General features: G+C 41.6%; 1 protein-coding gene across 1 annotated transcript in view; it reads right to left on the bottom strand.

Annotated features, from left to right (window-relative positions):
* chchd3a (coiled-coil-helix-coiled-coil-helix domain containing 3a) overlaps positions 1-21,018 on the bottom strand; it is a 336,024-nt gene that overhangs the window by 216,745 nt on the left and 98,261 nt on the right. The window contains exon 3 of the mRNA XM_086010675.1: positions 9,391-9,472. Coding sequence (XP_085866801.1) covers positions 9,391-9,472 — 82 coding nt within the window. The remainder of the gene's footprint in view (positions 1-9,390; positions 9,473-21,018) is intronic.

The raw sequence follows: 21,018 nt of genomic DNA, 5'->3' as shown, positions 1-21,018 counted from the left end.
TTCTCTTCCTCAGCGCCACTGTTGCTAAAATCTGTATTCACACTTTGTACAGTCTCGATTTCTTTACCTTTACCGCTGCTGGGTTCCACCCCACACAAACTCCAATTCATCCATAACTCCGCTGTCCACATCCTGTTCTGCACGATCTCATTCATGCATCCCTCACCGATCTCCATTGGCTCCCCAAGTCCCAAAGCATTAAAATCAAACTCTAGAATTCCCACCCTAAACCTCTCCGCCATTCTACCTCTATCTCCTTCTTTAAGACGCTCCTTAAAACCTACCGCTTTGACCAAGCATCTGCCCATATTTCTCCTTATGTGGCTTGGCATCAAGTTTTGTTTTATAATGCTTTTGTGAAGTGCGTTGGGATGTTTTACTACATTAAAGGCACTATATAAATACAAGTTGCTGCTCTTGTTTACAAATCTTTCTGGGTCCTCAACTTATCCTACATCTGTAACCTCTGCGAGCTCTACAGGCCAGACCATGTTCTCTAGTCCTCCAACTCAGGCCTCCAGGTCATCTCCACACCATCACTTCCTATTCCACCATGGGTGGCCTTACTCTCTATTAACTCTTTCCCTAAACTCCTCCACCTTCCTACTGGTCTCCCTGCTTTCAAAAGCCTCCTCACAATCTCTCTTCCAGCATGCTTATGGTTATCACTCCTAATTTTTAGACTATCTGTGAAGTTCCTTGGGACATTTGCTATGTTGAAAATGCTGTACGCATGTAGATTGTCAAAATGTAACACATAGAATCATTTTCAAAGTCAATTTGAATAAACAGGATGCACCGGTGTATCAAACATCGTGATTCAATGACTGGGGACAGGAATTATTGTATTGAGAAGATTTTGGTGATATCCAAAACTACTGATCTACTTTTGGTTTTATTGGGCGGGGACGGGAAGAAGTTGTAAATATATATCAAAAGTTATTATGCAAATTGGCCAATGAGCTGGTTTGGTTTTACAATGTATTTCCAGTATTTTTGCTCCTAAAATTTAGGTACAACTAACAGAAATTACAGCAAGTTACATACATACAAGCTGTCCCCCTAAATATTCCCAATGGGCCAGTAATTCTGGTCCCAACGCATGAGTACGGACGGGGTACTCACGCGTGGGCCTGTTGGAAGTGCCGGGTTTCAGCATGCACAGCGCATGCGTGGGAAACCGGCATTTCCTCCAAGGGGTTCAGAGGTCCAACGCATGCGCGCAGAACTCTGCGTGCACGCGTTGAACTTCCTTCTTTTTGACAGGTTTGCCCGTGTGTAAGGGCCTGAACTTTTTAGAAATGTACAGCTTTATTGTTTTTAAGGACTTTACAGTAAGGTAAGTTTATTTTTAGACCCGATTTCTTAAAAAATTATTTTTTTCAAAAATTTGATTAATTGTTTAAAATAGTTTTTTAAAGTTATTTATAGTTCATTTAATTAGTGGGATGTTTTTTAAAATTTTATTTAAAGTTTAAGTAGTGTTTTGGGCGCCCGTAGTTTTCATGAGTTTGACAGTTCTTACTATCAAACTCATGAATGAAGTTTCCTCTCCCCTGATTGGCTGCCCAGTGCTCACCTGATCCCAGCCGGCACATTGCACTAACTACGCCGCTGGATCAGGCAAGCGCAGCGCACCGACAGCTGAACCGGGCCAGTGACAGGAATTCCAAGCAGTCCCAGGCTTCAGCTGTCGGCGCGCCGGGTAAGTGCACATCGGGGGCTTGCACGCGCGGCAAGCCCCCGATCCTAATTTCTGGGCCATTATGTTTCTGAACTTGAACTACATGTACTCCTTGCAATATTCATTTTGTCTGTTCAGAGCCTTGTGGAGCAACACCAGCAACTGATTCCCACCAAGCTTACTACAGTACAGCAATAATATATTGCCTTCATCAAGGAAAGCCAAATCTCAAATGGAGACTACAGACCATGGTAGCAGCCACAGCAAAAAGCCAGTTCTGGAACACCAGCTGTCTTATCAATTGAACAGGTTCACAGAGCACAGGAGCAGATTAGTCCACATTGATTCGATTTAAAGTAAAAACTCTTCGAATGTTCAGTTGTATTATTCATCAACACGTATTTAAACAGCTAGATCTCATACGACAAACATGGCTCAATATACTGCCTCTTGGATTAAATAGCTGCCTGCCTTAGTGCAGAAACCTTAATGTACTTTCCAGTGAAATCAAAGTGCACTTCATTTGAACTTAGATTAAAACAGTACAACAAAAAACGGCTACAGATTCAAGTCGGATCACTTTCAATTAACTTGGGTTTTTCTTTGTTTCTGGCTTGCCTTTCCTTCCAAGGGGGAGCGCAGACTCACTTCTGCTAGGTCTCGTTTGTTCTTGAACAAGCTACAAAGATGTGCGCAAGAGCCACATAGGTGGTCCTTCCCTCAAGTTTTTCCTTCCTGCGTACTTTGCTCAGTGCTTGCCCAATGGAAACCAGGCTTCAATCAAGAACTCAATTCCTGAAGAATCGTATGTGTCAATCCACACCTTATAATTCCAGCATTAATACACAATATTGGGCCAGAAATTCGGGTCCCCACGGGTGAGTACGCGCTGGGTACTCACGCATAGGCCCAACGAAAGTGGCGGTTTCGTGCATGCACTGCGCATGCGCGGGAAACCGGAAGTTCCGTTCCCTTAAAGGAAGGGGTTCACAGGTCCAACGCGTGCGCCGGAGAGGCAGCGCATACGCCTGGAACTTGTTTTTTTTCCAGATTTCTCCGGGAGGGTAAGTCTCCAGGAGCTACGCTTTTAAAAAGCAGTCGCAAGGCCTGCTTTTAACAAGGTAACTGATGAATTAAGTAAAATTAAAACATTTTTTCCACAGGTTTATTATTTTTAAATACTTTAAAGAAAGGTAAGTTTATTTTTAGCCCTACTAAAAACTGTAATTAATTTTTTCAGAAATTTAAATTATTGTTTAAAATAGTTATTTTATGTAATTTATAGTTATTTTAAAAATGTGATTTAAAAAAAAAATTATTTGTAGTTTTAGTTATGTTTTGGGGCTGAACTCTAATCATAGATTTGACAGGTCTTCCTGTCAAATCTATGAACAGAAGAGATTCCCTGCGACGATTAGCTCTCCATGGCCCACGTGATCCCAGGGGACACTTCAAACTAACTGCGCCACTGGGATACACAAGCACTGCGCGCCGGCAGTTGGAGCAGGCCCAGGATCGGAATCCCACGCGGGCCCACAGCACAATGGCCGGCGCGCTAGGTAAGTGCAGGTCGGAGGCTTGCACCCGCGGGAAGCCTCCAACCCGAATTTCTGGGCCATTGTTTCTGCATGACTGGGCAACTCACTTGTAGTATTTATTACAGATACAGTAAATATGAAGATTTTGCATTGCAGTGAGCTCCTGTAATTGAACCCTTTCCTAATTAATCTGATTGAACAGAATTTTAGGTCATCAAAAGCTGACTGAATATTACAGATCAAATTCTGAAAAGACAGAGAAAGCAACTTACACTCCTTAAAGCATTCAGAAAAATACATGCGCTTTGAATGCTTTCCCTGGACTGTAGTTTTTCAGATTCTGACAATGACCTGAAATGGGCTGCACACTTCAGAGAAAGACTGCGATGCTGAAATGGACAATTAGCTGCAGCTGAACTGGAACAAACAATAATCTAATTTTAACACAAATATTTCCAATTTCATTCTATGGAATTTTATTTTGCCTCCATTGTACAGTTGAATGCCACTCTATCTGAACGCATTATAAACAATCACCTCTTCATTTTTAAAAACCACGAGTTCTTGTTATTGATATTTTACCTCAATTTCCTGGATCCCCAACACAATTCCCTCAAGGCAACTTCCCATTGCATAGTGAAAATGGATGCGCAACTATTTATGGCCCTACAAGCCACAAATAAATTCAGCAACATGCAATAACTATGCCGATCTCATTGTAACATGGGACTAAATCAGGTACTGTAGTGTACAAGCACACTTTCCCTAATGCTAAAAAAATTGGACAGGAAAAATCCTCTGTGATACAATTGAAGTGTCAGCTTCTCTTAGCATTTTCAATGTACGTAAGAGATATATTCAAGGAGACCATGCAACACAGAAGTACTGCACAATAGTTATACAGTGCCTCATCACATCTCTCAGAAATATCACCAAGTGGTTCACATAAATTAAAAACTTTGAAGTGCAGCGACTGTTGTGTTAACAAATGTGGCAGCCACACTGCACACAGGAAGATCCTATCAACAGCAACAAGATGACATTTTTGGTTTGTGTTGATTAAAGGAGAAATATCAACCAGGACACTGGGAAATTTCCTGCTCTTCTTTTGATAGTGGCGTGGGATCTTTAATGTCCACCTGAACCACGAGAACAGGTGGAAGGGGTCTCAATTTAACATCTCCTCTGATGGACTACATCTCCAACAATGTAGCACTGCCTCAGTACTGTTCTGGCATATAAGCTTCGATTTTAAGAACATAAGAAATAAGAGCAAACTCATTGTTTATGGTTTGAATTCACGCTGTATAACTTGAAGATATGAATACTACCAGATCAGCTGACACAGTAAGGAGTTACACAGCAAGCTGATCAATGGGGAATATTTATGTATGCCAAAAATACACATGCCATACTTTTGTTTTATGCTATCAAAAGGCTTTCTGAATCCAGAACACATTTGCCCATTTTAATCTTTTTTGGTTGGGTCCTTTTTTTTTTTTAAAAAAGTGACAACAGATTGGTACCTGGCAAAGCGGAGGGTGGCATCTGCCACTTGCTGTTGAAATATTGTTAGCATAGACAAAAACAGGTGCTGAGGCTGTCAGTGGATTTACACACTGCAATAGTATGGCCTCCCTTCTGATGTTTGGAAGTTAGAGAGATTCTCAAAAAACTGTTTGCTACTTATCAGATAAAGTTTGAAAGTTGGTGCTAAAATCCATATATTAACTTTATAGCTTGGAATGATCTTCTGCTTAGTTACATGTTAAAACTCAGAAAGGATTCTTCCCCAATTCCCAATACAGGTAGACTATCCTTTATCCGAAAACCTTGGGACCAGCTGTGTTTCGGTTTTTGGAATTTTTCGGATTTCAGAAGGTTTTCATCTCCGTATCTGACAACAAACACTGTTGCTTAGCAACAGCTTGTAAACACTCGGGCCCTGCCTTGGAAGCGTCTCTGAAGCTGTTGCTAAGCTACAGAGACTCTTTCCACAGCCTGACTGTTTAAAAAAATGCTAGGGGAAGAAAAAAAACCTAACAAAACAGCTGCTGATTTCTGCCGTTAGATCGAGGTTTCCGGCTCCCCCTGCTCCGTATCTGAATTCCTTGCCTTAGCGGGGGTCTGGGGCTCGACTGCCGCCGCCAGTTGTGGGAAAGCCGGATATCGGCTGACTCCTACACTAAGCTGGCCCGCAAATCAGGTCAGGGGCGGGGGGGGGGGGGCGGGGAAGAAAAGACTATCGGACGGGCCGCTGCAGCTATCGGACAGGCCGCTGTATTGTTGGGTTCACTCTCCCGGTGCCTCCTTCACACTGCCCGGCTCGGCCTGCAATCTCCTACCCAGGAGGTAACTCTGTGACCTTCTGCCCTGCTCACAGGGAAAGGCAGAGCTCCCGGACCACTCCTGTCATGTTTGGCGCCACTCGGGTCATGTCGTGCGCACAAATTACGCTCCACGAAAAAACTTTCGGTTTTTAGAGGTTTTCGGAAGTGCGGATAAAGGATAGTCTACCTGTATCATAAAATCACATCCAAGTATCGCACAAGAATTTAGTGATGTTCAAGGATATATTGAGTGGACAAATAATCCAAAATATTCCTAACAGGGGGACTGGAATATGGGGAAAGTCACCCTGGGTAGCCAGTTTCGGTGGGAGGCAGGGGGTACACTTCTGGCTGGGGGCTGAATGTGGGGAGACTTAGGGACAAAGGTGGGGGGGGGGAAAGACATCCTTTCTAATTTGAAATGCTGAAGTTATTATTCAAATTGTGCTGAATGAGGCCCGAGACATTGTGTCATTTCTGCATGAGGGAACTTATGCTCGACCAGATTACACAACATAAACCAAAGTTTTATACATTAGCATGCATGCAAAATGGTAAACATTTGCCAGATTAAGATTTTAAAAACTCCATCAGATGAAATGAATGATTTTCTTCTTTACCAACTAGTTTAGAATTGTAGGCTGTTCCAAGAACCCAGGTTTCCCTTCTTCTTGCACTCTCAGAGCACTCATTAACATTTTATGAACAACAGTAGCTTCCTAACGTTGCATCAATAAATATGAATATTAGCATGTTTTCAGTTTATTCAGAGAATTCCAATATTAAAGCAATTTTACAAGTTGGTTTCCACCTGCCATGATTCACAATGGCACTTTAAAAATATTATTAAAGTGCTAAATCACTTTTTTTTTCTCCAGTAATGCACAGATACCATTTATAGCTGCTTATATGAAAGCATGCCATTTTTTCTGCTTTGACACAAACAAGGCTATTTATCTTGCGCATATGAAATATAGCTCCTGGTAACCATAAGTCATTTGAGAAAACAATCCACATTTTTATATTGCTATGATCAAATTATGAGGAAGGCAACTTCTAAATCTAGCTCAATTAACTGGTTATTCTTCATATACATAATCTGGAAGTGCTATTGCTTCCTTTTTGTGACACCCTGTTGCCAATTAGTCACTGGTTACTGTACTCAAAGTTGGCTCCGGCAGGTCTATCTGTACTGGAACAACAGTTCGGCTCAGTTGTTGGGCACACTTGCCTCTGAGTCAGCAGGTTGTGGGTTCCAGCCACAAGACTTGAGCGCATAATCTAACCTAACACTGCAGCGTGGTACACTGAGGGAGTCTAACATTTTTGGAGAGGCTACCCTTTGGAAGAGACACTAAACTGAGGCTCCATCTGCCTGTTCTGGCTGTGCAGGTGGAAGCTAAAGATTGCATGGCGTTCTATGAAGAAAATCAGGGGGTTTATGCAGTTATAGACTTGAGCACAGGATCAAACTTCAGCTCATCAAGTCTGTGCCCAAGTTTTTCTCTACACAGTCCCACTTGTCTGCTTGCTCTCCAGTATTCATCTTTCACAAGCAACTATCTATTACCCTTTAATATAATTAACAGCAATGGTTCATGGCAGAAATTCCATAAAACCACCATCTATGTGAAGAATTTTTTTTAACCTTCCCTTGAATTGTTTCACTTTTCTGATATGCTGGACAACATTCCTCTCAATCTACACCACCAAAAACATACCAACTGATCATTCATCTCATTGCTGTTTATAGGAGCTCACTGTGTGCAAAATGGCTCTTGAACCAAATTCACTGTGGGAACTGCTTTGAGGGGTTGCCATGCAAATGCAAGCCTTTCTTTCTTACTGCTACAGTGCATGCCACAAATTGAAACAGCACTAAAAAACGATCAAAATGAAATAAGGAGAGTCAACAGCAAGGTACAGACACTATTAAAACCAGTAGCTGCCTGCATGTGAAAGCAATTGGCATACGTGTACTTGTGATCTCATCTACTTGTTCTCCCCTCTGCTCTTGGGTTTTGGACACTCCAACAAAGGATCGCTCCTGCCTGCTCTTAAGAGTTTTGAGGAAGAATTCCAAACAAAGTATTAACTTAGTCTTTCTCTTTCTGATCTTAACACTTCTGACACCACCACAGAACAACTTCAAATGAAGAAAAACAGACCTGCCTTTTCCTTGAGAGTGCAGCTCACATTTGTGAGACAAAGGCATTAGAAACTGATCAATAAGGATGACCTATTGTTAGAAATTAGGCGTACCTAAAATGGTGCCTTTAGACTAGTAAAAAAAGTAGTTGGATAGATGCTTAAATAAATAACCATATTATAATGCTAAGTTAGGATTTTGACTTTATTTAACAAAATTGCTTGCTAAGATGCGTAAGCTCATCAGTGTGTGAGAATAGAATAGAGGGTATCTTTGGGAATTTAACGATTCATTTCATGGTACAATAGTCTGAATTGAAATAGTTAGTTGCACAGCTGGCTGCCTGAACAGCTTTGAACAATGGGGCCTCTGACTGGAGAAGTCTGAAGGCCGAGCCTGTTATGCGAGTTGCTGACTCTAGGCTGGGGAGAACAGGACCGGATGAGATAAGAGACTCTAGCTTTGGGGAGGACAGGGCCAGATGAGATTAGGGGAAAACAGTTCTCAGCATAATGTAAGGCCATAATTGGTTAAGTACAGAAACCATGTGCAATGGCTGCAAAGGTGGGAGATAACATAAGGGTTGGCCTTTTTTACATGGTTTAAACAAAGAACTTGACATGCCATTGGGAACCTTGTTTTAAGAGGAACCTCTGTAGGTTAAATGGTCTTGTCCATATTCTACCCCAGGTCCACCCCTAAAAAGAGTATAAAAGACCTGAAAATTCCCCAGCGCAGATGGTGGAGTGGAGAGCTCCCAAGGGTGAATCCATACTGACTCTGGTCTAAGACTCTTGGGTAGTTCAAAGAGAGAGAGAGAGAGAGAGAGAGAGAGAGGGGGTGCTGCTCGTGCACGCCAGTCATTCTGTCAGACTTGGACCGGTCTCCACTATTTGTCACGGTCATATGTTTTTGCTGTATAACTAGTGTGTTATATCCATCCGATTAAACACAATGTACCCACCATATTGGTTGCAGTTGACCCTGATTATTTCAATGGACCAGAGATAAGCTAATCTCGTACACTATGGTTTGGTTTAAAATAAAACTGGAGCATATATAACCTTCTGGACCTGGATGGAGAAGCTGAGGCAGATGGAACATGGATCCACTTCACATTTTAACAAAAGGAACCAGGCCCACCTTGAGTGGTGGTAAGCCAGTAAAACAGCCCTCAACATTTGATGTCAGGCATGAAGTCTGAGGAAGAGGAAAAAACCTGCATTTGTATAGAACTTTATAACATCTCTCAGCACTTCCGAAAACACTTCACTTTGAAGTGCAGTCACTATTACAAAGCTGGTTGAAATTTGGTACAAACTAAAAATCAAAAATACAATACCTTTTTCAAATGTAATTTTTTAACATTTGAATTTCAAGAGAACTGATGTCCAATCACACCAAAATAGAAAGAAGCATGATAGAAGAAGTCATTACATTTTAATCATGCAAAGAATGCAGGAACAGCAATCAGTGAGAAAAAGGATTCACGTTTAGGGATAACAACAGAAAGTGCTGGAATCAATCAGCAGGTCAGGCAGCATCGAAGAGAGGAGAAACAAAGGTGTATTCTATATGGCAAGTGAAGAACAGACAATGGGGACAAAGATCCCGAAATCGTGATGTCAGATTACATGGGAGGACGCTGGGATGAAGAAAGCCTTAAAAATCATACACACACACACAAACCTCTTTTGTAGATTCAAATCTTGCCTGGCTCGTTCTTGTGCCAACTCTTCGGAAATTCGCTTTCTGACCTCCTCATCAGTAACTGTAGAAATGAAAAACAAAAATTAGCGGAGCAATGGCACAAGTTCTGAAGCAACATCCATCGCTCTATGTGTGTCGAGTGCACAGGGCAAATACACACTAACTGGATGTGTCATAAAAATTAATTCATTATATTTTTCATACTGGACTGACAGAAACAACACAAACTTTGCATTGCCAAGACCATTCCTTCTTGTGTCTTGTGGGCTGCAATATTAAGCTACTCTGTGGGCAATATTACTCTGTGGACAAAATAGGTATTTGCACTGCCGACAAGAGAATGGATATTGATGTGTTAGATATGTGAAGATTAAAAAAAGGGAATTTTAAACAGCACTGTGCAGCTGAAATGGGAGACATGCTGCCTTAATCTGTTTGTAAATGGCCCTCTGTGCAAGAACAGCCTAGATCTAATTTTCCCTTTACCCTCTTCAATGTAGTCAGAAGCAATCACATTCCTCCAACCAGCAATTGCCAGCTTGGAAAGGAACGACGCTATTGACTAAAACAGTAAGCAACACTCAAAGAAAAGTGCATCTAGAGTAGGATTTTCAAATACCAGCCAAATTTCAATTACATTGGGGTAGATTCTGAAGTTCTCACTCTTGCTCCAAATGAAACAATTCTAAAATAGGTTTTGATCCTTCACCCCCAACTTAAAAGGGGGCTATTAATATATGCAGTAACATTATTCAGGACCTGTAACAATGTACTGTACTTGTACATTCCCCATTATTTCGGGTTTCTACATAAGTAGTTTTCACAGCTCCATGGGAATCTGCTCAAAATAATTGTGCTGTTAATTTTTGAAATGCCTACAATGTCTCTGTTTTTTGCACAAAATTCCCTCAAAAGAAAGCTGGTTGTGATTTCCTTTCATTTCAATAACAGTGAACATTCAAGCTGGAGCAAATTTCTGAGCTTAATTCTTACCAATGCCACAGTTCATATTTGTCAGCCCAGATAGGTTAGACAACAATCAATGATAAATGATACACCGATCTTTTCCCTTTCCCTGGTGAAAGACCCACATAACATGTGATCTTACTCATTGGAATGCAAGTAAAAATCCATAGAACACTTGCCGTCATCTATTATCCGAGATTTAACCATTGTGGACTTCTGGAGAGATTTGTAAATAGTCTTCAATTTAAATGCATTTAGTGAGACTTTTGCAGTGGCAGAGAGACAGTTCATTGTTTTTTTCATTTCAGGCAATGAAGTAAAGCTCACAATGACTTGACTTTGGGAATTATTATTCATTGCTTCACTGGGATGAAGTAATTCGCAACCAACTTCACGATGGCACTATTGATTCAACATCCTCAAATACTAACACAAACTTAAGCATTTAAAGAGGTATTTAGACTTTATTCTGGAGGATGCATATTATTCGTATCTTCAAAGTCCACATAGGCGATACAACAGCACGAAGAGTATAGCGTATGACATATCGCTCAGCAGTTTACAGAACTATTGCCAATCCTTCAACACCACCAATACAATGAAACAGATTATCTTGTTAGTAGGTAATGTTTTTTCTATCTATTCTGGGGAGAAAAACCTTAAGAACAGTGTCTCAAACTTGTAAACTTCTCTGTGGCTACTTGTTTATTTACTTTTTAAATTTCATTTATCTGCAATACATCAATGGAGTCACTGCTCTACTGTAAAAGAGAGACTATTATTGCTGCGTTTAAAACTATGATTTGTTGAAGTGCTTTGATGAACGAACGGAAAGGATTGATGAAGGTAGTGCGGGTTTATGCTATGGAATTTCAAAAGGTGCTTGATAAAGTACCACATAATAGACTTGTTAACAAAATTAAAGCCCATGGGATTATAAGGGTAGTGGCTATGTGGATACACAGCGTCAGTTTCCACATGTAAGCTGGCGACACCCAGCTCCAACTCACCACCACCTCTCTCAACCCCTCCACTGTCCCTAAATTGTCTGGCTGCTTGTCCGACATTCAGCACTTGATGAGCAGAAATTTCCTCCAACTAAATATTGAGAAGACTGAAACCATTGTCTTCAGTCCCCGCCACAACTAGTCACTGACTCCATCCCTCTCCCTGGCAACTGTCTGAGACGGAACTGATGTAATAAAACTCACTACGCACTTGGTTCGAGTATAAAGCAAGGCTTTAATCAACTTGTTTCAGAACATGGAGGTCCAGTTGTACTTCACTAGTTCCTGTCTTACAAAATGTCCCTGGTCAAGCTGGGCCCACGCCCGAGTATTTATACTCCTTGGACGGCGCCACCAGCTGGCCGTCCAGCATTATTTCATGAGTAGTTTCTTTATGGTGATGAGATTTATAACAGGAACCAAACTGTTCGCAACCTTGGTGTCATATTTGACCCCGAAATGAGCTTCCGACCACGTTTCCGCGCCTCTGTAACATCGCCCGGTTCCGTCCCTGCTTCAGCTCATCTACTGCTGAAACCCTCACCTATGCGTTTACTACCTCTAGACTTGACTATTTCAACCCACTCCTGGCCGGCCTCCCATCTTCCACCCTCTGCAGACTTGAAGTCATCCAAAACTCTGCTGCCCGTGTCCTAACTCAGACCAATTCCCATTCACCCATCATCCCTGTGCTCACTGACCTACACTGGCTTCAGGTTGAGCAACACATCAATTTTGAAATTCTCATCCTTGTTTTCAAATCCCTCCATGGCCTCGCCCTTCCCTGCCTTTGTAATCTCCTTCAGTCCTACAACCAATGTTCCCTGTAAGCTGCGCAGCCATTTTTTGTAAAAACTGCGCCTGTGTGGTATTTTGAATGGCCCCAGGGCCAAAATAAATTACAGGGGACATTGCCTAAAACCCTCCGAGATATCTGCCCTCCTCCAATTCTGACATGGATATAGTGATGGGAGGAGGCCATTCGGCCCATCGTGCCTGTGCTGGCTATTTCAAAGAGCTATCCAATTAGTCTTACCCCAAAGCCCTGCAAATTTTCACCTTTAAGTATTTATCCCTAATTTCCTTTTGAACGTTATTATTGAATCTGCTTCCACCACCCTTTCAGGCAGTGCATTCCAGATCATCATAATCCACTGCGTTAGAATTTTTTTCCCTCATGTCTCATCTGGTTCTTCATCAATTGACATAAGGAATCAGCCTTCTGGCCCATCGCTGCACTGCTTCCAAGTCTTAGAAGTTTCCCTTGTGCCAAAGTGGCATCAACTAAGCGCATACTGCAGCAACAAAAGCAGGTATTTTGTGGCGAGTGTCTCACCTCGTAACTCTCCAAAGCCTTTCCACCACCTACAAGGAACATGTCAGGAGTGTGATGGAATACTCTCTACTTGCCTGGATGAGTGCAGCTGCAACAACACTCAAGAAGCTCGACACCATCCAGGACAAAGCAGCCCGCTTGATTGGCACCCCATCCATCACCTTAAAACATTCACTCCCTCCACCACCGGCGTACGCGGCTGCAGTGTGTACCATCTCCAAGATACACTGCAGCAACTCGCCAAGGCTTCTTCGGCAGCACCTCCCAAACCTGCGACCTCTACCACCTAGAAGAACAAGGACAGCAGGCGCATGGGAACACCACCACCTCCAAGTCACACACCATCCTGACTTGGAAGTATATCGCCGTTCCTTCATCGTCGCTGGGTCAAAATCCTGGAACTCCCTCCCTAACAGCACTGTAGGAGTACCTTCAAAAAACAGACTGCAGCGGTTCAAGAGGGCGACTCACCACCACCTTCTCAAGGGCAATTAGGGATGGGCAACAAATGCTGGCCTTGCCAGCGACGCCCACATCCCATGAACGAATATAAAGCAAAGATTACTGGAGGTGTAACTTGACTCGAGTGTTATACAGCTTCAGCATCGCCAAAGAATAACGTCAGACGGTCTCTGTTGATTTAGCAACACAGCTCAGTATTCTGCTTGCTTTCTTAATTACTTCTCTGCAATTACTTAACATGGTAAAGGTTGAGTCTACCATCACTCCCAAATCTCTTTCAGACTCTCCCCAACTAGTTCAACAGCACTCATGAAGTAAGTACCTCCCCCGTGTTTTTTTTTCAATGTATTGGACATTGCGTTTACTGTACTGAATTTCAGTGAACTGGCTTCAGATGGAAGATGAAGGATTGGATTTGGAAGAGGCATTGTAAATTGGTTCTCAATTCGCAGAAAATTTGAGAGCATTTTTCAGTTTGCTGTGCACAATGTAAGTACTGTACAGTATACCCTTAAATCACAGACAGGTCAGCAACATGCTTAAAAGACAGTATATATTTGCTACACAGCAAAGATTTTATAGCAGTTGCATTTTATCTATGCCTTTCTTGAGAGAGTTCTCACTTATCAATCGAGTAAGAAAATATACAAAAAAGTGCAGTCGCATGCAGCAAAGAGCTGTTCAATTATTTTCAATTCCATACAATGTACATAAGAATATAAAAGCGTTATTCACGGTCAAACTCTGAACACATTTCAGATGTACAACGCTTTCATAAACAAATTTCAGAGTGACAAATGTGCATTCCTTCTTACTTTTTTTCTGACTGTTGGTTTGAATATCTCGGTTTGAACACTGAATGTTGATGTCAATCATGGAACCGGACTGAGTTACTCTCCCTGGCAGGGTGGGGAAGCTGAAAGATCACATTGTAAATGGTAATGACAGCATCACTGAAACACCCTAGGTAAAAAAAGGTGTTCCACTGACATTGGTCAAGCTCCCTCGTGCCATCGGGCTCAGGAAACTCCATCCAGTCAGTTCCCTGATGACAGCACTCCAAGGCTCAATAAAAGGAATCAACAAAAAAAAAGGAATACGAACAGGTGGCAAGAATCAATAAGCTGTTTGAAAAGACTCATTTATAACAGAGAGAAGCGAATGGCAGGTGCCCATTTAAGAACTTGATTAAACTGAACTATTCCACCTGCTGATGCAGGGACCTGCAGTGTTGACAAAGTCTGAGCCCACGATTTTCACCAAAACCTCGATTACTTATCTGACAAGGGAAAGACAATTTTCGAACTTGGTTGGGGGGGGGGGGGGGGGGGGGTGCGGGGTGCGGGGAAAAAGCCCAATAAATCATAACACTTCCAACACTCGGTTTCTTGTTCATGTATATTGTGTTAATTGTACAAGGTTACAAGGTAGTCACATTTATCTCAGACATTACTCATAGTTAAACTTCTCCACGTCAAGTTCCAAAGTAGTGACGGGCTTGGTACATCATCTTATTCAGGCACACTGAGATAGGGCACCACAGAATCGTAGTTCATTATCTTGCATTTTGAAACTTATCTGCCACCCACATTTCGGTGCTATACGTGATGCTTTTCCATGTCTGATGGCTGATCTGTTTTACAATAAGCAAGATCAAAACATGTTTCAGTCTCAGGACATTTCTGATGACCATCTGGGAGAATCGAGTGAGACGACTGATTAGAAGAAATATATTTCCTCACAGAGCTGTAGACCGGTGCAATTAAGTTTCAGCAAAAAAATGCTAATGTGATATCAATTAACTGCTTTAAAGGAGTTGCATAAAAATATGGTTACAAAAATGAATGAAGATTACACTTATGGCCATTGATGATTGAAGATTATGGGTTTAGTCTTGTTGAGACCATAATAACAAGAACAACTTGCATTTATACACTGCCTTTAACTTAGTAAAACATCCCAGGTTTTACCCACAACTTCATCTGTAGAATGCAAATGCCATGAATACATTTTATCTGTGCTAATTCTTCACTACTGGAGAGGTTAAATAAACTAGTTGCTAGGTGATGTAATTCTTTATTACACAGCACTTTCACTTCTTGAACCAACCCAAATGGCAGAACCGAGACCAACATCCTCGCAGGGGGGTTTGCTAGTGCTGTTGGGAAGGATTTAAACTAGTTTGTCAGGAGGCTGGGAACCTAAGTGTGGGCCTAGAATGGAGAGAAACAAAGCTGGAAGTGCAAGTTAGAAAAGTAATCAGCAAAACTAGCAGGGAGCAGAAACAAAGGTCAACCGTATTAAACGAAAAATATTAAACAGGCAAAGTTGAAGGCACTTTCTCTAAATTCACGTAGCATTCGCAACAAGGTGGATGAATTAATGGCACTAATAGAAGTAAATGGGTATGATGTAATTGACATTACAGAGACATGGTTGCAGGGTAACCAAAGCTGGGAGCTGAATGTTCCAGGGTACTCAACATTTAGGAAGGACAGACAAAAGGAAAAGGAGATGGCGTAGCGCTGTTAATAAGGGATGAGATCGGTACGGTAGAGATAAAAGATCTTGGCTCGGCAGATCGTGATGTCAAACTGGAATCAGTTTGGGTGGAGCGAAGAAACAGCAAAGGGCGGAAAATATTGGTGGGAGTTGTGTATATGCCGAACAGTAATGGCAATGTAGGGCACAGTATCAATCAAGAAATTAGAAGTGCATGTAACAAGGGCAATACGGTAATCATGGGGGACATTAATCTACATATTGACTGGGCAAATCAAATTACCACTAATGAGGCGGAGGACGAATTCTTGGAATGCATGCGAGATGGTTTCCTGGATCAGTATGTGGAGGAACCAACCAGGGAACAGGCTATTCTGGATCTGGTACGATGTAATGAGAAAGGGTTAATCAATAATCTTGTGGTAAAGGAGCCTTTAGGGACAAGTCACAATAATATGATTGAATTTTACATGAAGTTTGAGAGTGATGTAGCCCAATCTGAAACGAAGGTCTTCAATCTAAACAGAGGAAACTACAAGGGTATGAGGGACAAGTTGGCCATGGTAGATTGGGAGACTACACTAAAAGGTATGAAGGTGGACACACAATGGCTAATATTCAAGGAAATAATGCATAATTTGCAACAAACATATATTCCTCTAGGGCATAAAAACCCAAAAGGAAAAGTGATCCAACCATGGCTAACAAAAGAAATTAAAGCTAGTATTAAGTCAAAGGAAGAAGCTTATAAAGTTGTCAGAAAAAGCGGTCAGCCTGAGAATTGGGATCTTTTTAGAAATCAGCAAAGGGGGAGCAAGAAATTGATAAAGGGAAAAGTAGAATATGAGCACAAACTAGCGAAAAACATAACAGCGGATTGTAAAAGCTTCTATAGGTATGTGAAAAGGGGAACTACAGGCCTGTTAGCCTCACATCAACAGTTGGGAAAATGCTGGCGAAGGTAAATGTAGGTCCTTCACAGTCAGAGACAGGAGAATTTATAATGGGGAATGAGGAAATGGCAGAGAAATTAAATACTTAGTTTCTGTCTTCATGGCGTTAGACACAAAAAACCTCCCAGAAATACGAGAAAACCAAGGGTGTGGTGAGAATGAGGAACTTAAAGAAATTATTAGTAAAAAAAACAGTACTAACAAAATTAATGGAACTAAAAGTCAATAAATCCCAAGGACCGGATGACCTACATCCTAGGGTTTTGAAAGAGGTGGCCATTGGGATAGTGGACGCATTGGTTGTCATCTTCCAAAATTCTATAAATTCTGGAACGGTTCCTGCAGATTGGAGGACAGCAAATGTAACCCCACTATTTAAGAAAGGAAGGAGAGAGAAAACAGGGCACTACAGGCCTGTTAGCCTCACATCAATAGTTGGGAAAATGCTGGAATCTATTGTAAAGAATGCAATAACTGGGCACTTAGAAACTAATAGTAAGATTGGGCAGAGTCAACATGGATTTATGAAAGGGAAATCCTGTTTGACAAACCTATTGGAGTTCTTTGAGGATGCAGACAAAGGGGAACCGGTAGCTGTGGTGTATTTGGATTTTCAGAAGGCCTTCGATAAGGTCCCACACAAGAGGTTGGTGAGCAAAATTAGGGCACATGGAATTGGGGGTAATATACTAGCATGGATTGAGAATTAGTTAACAGACAGAAAACAAAGAGTCGGGATAAACGGGTCTTTTTCAAGATGGCAGGCTGTGACTAGTCGGGTACCGCAAGGATCGGTGCTTGGGCCCCAGCTATTCACAATCTATATCAATGATTTGGATGAGGGGACTAAATGTAACATTTCCAAATTTGCTGATGATACAAAGCTAGGTGGCAGTGTCAGTTGTGAAGAGGATGTGAAGAGGCTTCAAGGGGATCTCGACAGGCTCAGTGAGTGGGTGAGAACATGGCAGATGGAATATAATGTGGATAAATGTGAAGTTATCCACTTTGGTAGAAAAAACAGAAAGGCAGGGTATTTCCGAAATGGTGAAATATTGGCGAATGCAGATGCTCAAGGGACCTGGGTGTCCTTGTACATGATTCACTAAAAGTGAATGCGCAGGTGCAGCAAGCCATTAGGAAGGCAAATGGTATGCTGGCCTTCATTACAAGAGGATTTAAGTACCGGAGTAAAGAGGTCTTACTCCAATTATATAGGGCCTTGCTGAGTTCACACCTGGAGTACTGTGTACAATTTTGGTCTCCTTACCTAAGGAAGGATATACTTGCCATAGAGGGAGTGTAACGAAGGTTCACGAGATTGATTCCTGGGATGGCGGGACTGTCGTATAAGAGATTGAGTAAACTAGGCCTGTATTCTCTTGAATTAAGAATGAGGGGATCTCATTGAAGCATACAAAATTATTACAGGGCTTGATAGGGTGGATGCTGGGAGAATGTTTACCTTGGCTGGGGAATCTAGAACCAGGGACCACAGCCTCAGGATAAAGGGTAGGCCATTCAGGACTGAGATGAGAAGACATTTCTTCACACAGAGGGTGGTGAATCTTTGGAATTCTCTACCCCAGAGGGCTGTGGAGGCTCAGTCATTGGGTATATTCAAAACAGAAGTCGATAGATTTCTTACTAGTAAGGGCATCAAAGGATCAGCCATGATCTCATTGAATGGCAGAGCAGGCTCGAAGGGCCGAATGGCCTACTCCTGCTCCTATTTCTTATGTTCTAATGTTCTTATGGCAATCTTCCCTCGGATATTCTGCTGCTGTAAGGGTCAACTATAGCTATTTTTGGAATTTTCAACCAAAATTTGCCTGCATTTCAGCACAAATTGGCAACATACATAAGCGAGCTCGCAAAGGTGGTTGCTATGAGAAACGTCAAGGCTGCACTCATGCAGAAGGTGGTCCTCTAGTAAGGTTGGGGGCGAGGCACGTAATTGGTGCACAGTGGAGGGAAATCCATTCTGCATCTGACCAGCATTACACCTGATTTGTGGTGCAACAACAAATACAAATTATACGTGGAGAGGACCATACTTAAAATATTCACAGGGCCATGATTTTAAAACCTGGAGGAAGGTGCTGAGTGGAGGCATGTCACTATACGTTTACTGGCCACACAAAGGAAGGTTTATAAAAGTGAGGATTATTGAAATAAAAATTGCAGACAAGCCACCTCCTGATAGCAGGTTACAAACACCAGGAAGCATGTTGCCTGCCTGACCTCACAATCAGGGAACAAATAAAAAGGACTGAAGAAAGTGGGGACAATAATTGAACACTAAGAATGATTGCTGAACTGTAATGCCAGTTTGAAAAAATGCATTTCTTAACTGAAAAAGCACGAAAATATCATTTATATAAAAGGGACTGAAAAAGAACAGTTAGCCTGACAACAACCAGTACACAATGCATAAAACATTGTACTGAAAAATATCACATCATTGCAGCATAATTATGAGTGCATTTACAATGAAAATACACAGTCTCCTAAATGATCCATTTATTTGTGGTGAAAGTGAGTTGAAGGTGAAAATGAACCAAACTTCAGCTGGGTTCATTTCGGAATGATGGACAAGTGGTGAAGGTCAAATTGATTACTGCCACTTCACAATTATTCGAGAGATTTTCAAAACAACTTCCACTAAATTAACAATGTTTTTTTTTTATTAGCTTTCATCAGCATGCTAAATACCTGGACTGAAAAGGAAAAGGAGTCAGAAGGGACATCAGGCAGAATGTTTTCACCCAAGTGAAATACAATTGTGAAATAAGTTATCAGGGAATGCCATTGAAAGCTGACATTATGAATGGGTTCAAAACAATTCAATGTATTTCTGGAGAGCGAAATGATTAAGGGACATGGTCAGAAGGTGGCTAGCTAGGGTGGCTATGAAAAGGAGACATTGTTCTTTTGGACTCACGGCCTTTTCCTGTTCCTCAAAATTCTTATATTCTAATACAGTGTATGTGGTGACAATGCACATCCGCCAGTCATTTCTGGCATCAAGGACCATATCACAGATGAAGGCAGAACAACTCTGAGAAACAACCTGCCACCCCCTCAAAAAAATGAAAACGGATTCTACACTGCAGAGAAATGGCCACATTTCTATTGCTGGTCAAAAAAGCAAATAAAGAGCTAAAATGACTCAGCTATTAAGGTGACATTAACCTTTTGAGAGATACCTCACAATTAGACTTTTTTTTTAAGTGTTTCCATTAAAGAGAATTTCTAAACAACATTTAAATGCAGTACACAGAAATCTATAACAACAACAACCACTTGTATTTATATCAGAACAACCTAAGAAATAGGAGCAGGAGTAGGCCATTCGGCCCTTCGAGCCTGCTCTGCCATTCAATGAGATCATGGCTGATCTTCTGCCTCAACTCCATCCACCGGCCCTCTCGCCATATCCCTTGATGCCCTTACAAGTCAGAAATCCATCCACTTCTGCTTTGAATATACCCAATAACTGAGCCTCCACAGCCCTCTGGGGTAGAGAATTCCAAAGATTCATCACCCTCTGTGTGAAGAAATGTCTTCTCATCTCAGTCCTGAATGGCCTACCCTTTAAAGGGTAAGACGATACATGATCAGTGCTGTACATTTAAGGAGTTATTATACAACTTCCAAAAAATATATATTCCACTAAGAAAAGGGTGTAAAAGAAAAGACAGCCATCGTGGCTAAGTAAAGAAATTAAGGATAGCATTTGACTAAAAACAAGGGCAGATAAGGTAGCCAGATCTAGTGGGAGGATAGAGGATAGAGGATTGGGAAAACTTTAAAAGATAGCAAAAAAATAACAAAAAGATTGATTAAGAAAGGGAAGACAGATTATGAAAGTAAATTAGCAAAAAATATAAAAACAGATAGTAAGAGTTTTTATAGTTATATAAAAAGAAAAAGGGTGGATAAAGTAAATGTTGGTCCCTTAGAGGATGAGACCGGGAAATTAATGGTGGGAAATATGGAGATGGCAAAAACACAATGAATATTTTGTATCAGTCTTTACAGTAGAAGACACTAAGAATATCCCAACACTGGACAAACAGGGGGCTAAAGGGGGGGAGGAGCTAAACACGATCAAAATCACTGAGGAAGTGGTACTCGGTAAAATAATGGGACTCAAGGCGGATAAATCACCTGGACCTGATGGCTTACATCCTAGGGTCTTGAGGGAAGTGGCAGTAGGGATTATGGATGCATTCGTAATCATTTTCCAAAACTCCCTGGACTCGGCAAAGGTCCCAGCAGACTGGAAAACTGCTAATGTAACACCCTTATTTAAAAAGGGCAGTAGACAGAAGGCTGGAAACTATAGACCGATTAGCCTAACATCTGTGGTAGGTAA

This window comes from Somniosus microcephalus, chromosome 17, assembly GCF_052327205.1.
Source record: "Somniosus microcephalus isolate GS21.2 chromosome 17, FLI_Smic_1.0, whole genome shotgun sequence".
Taxonomy (NCBI): domain Eukaryota; kingdom Metazoa; phylum Chordata; class Chondrichthyes; order Squaliformes; family Somniosidae; genus Somniosus; species Somniosus microcephalus.
Note: the sequence above shows the minus strand (reverse complement) of the source record. Positions and strands in the feature narration are given on the sequence as shown.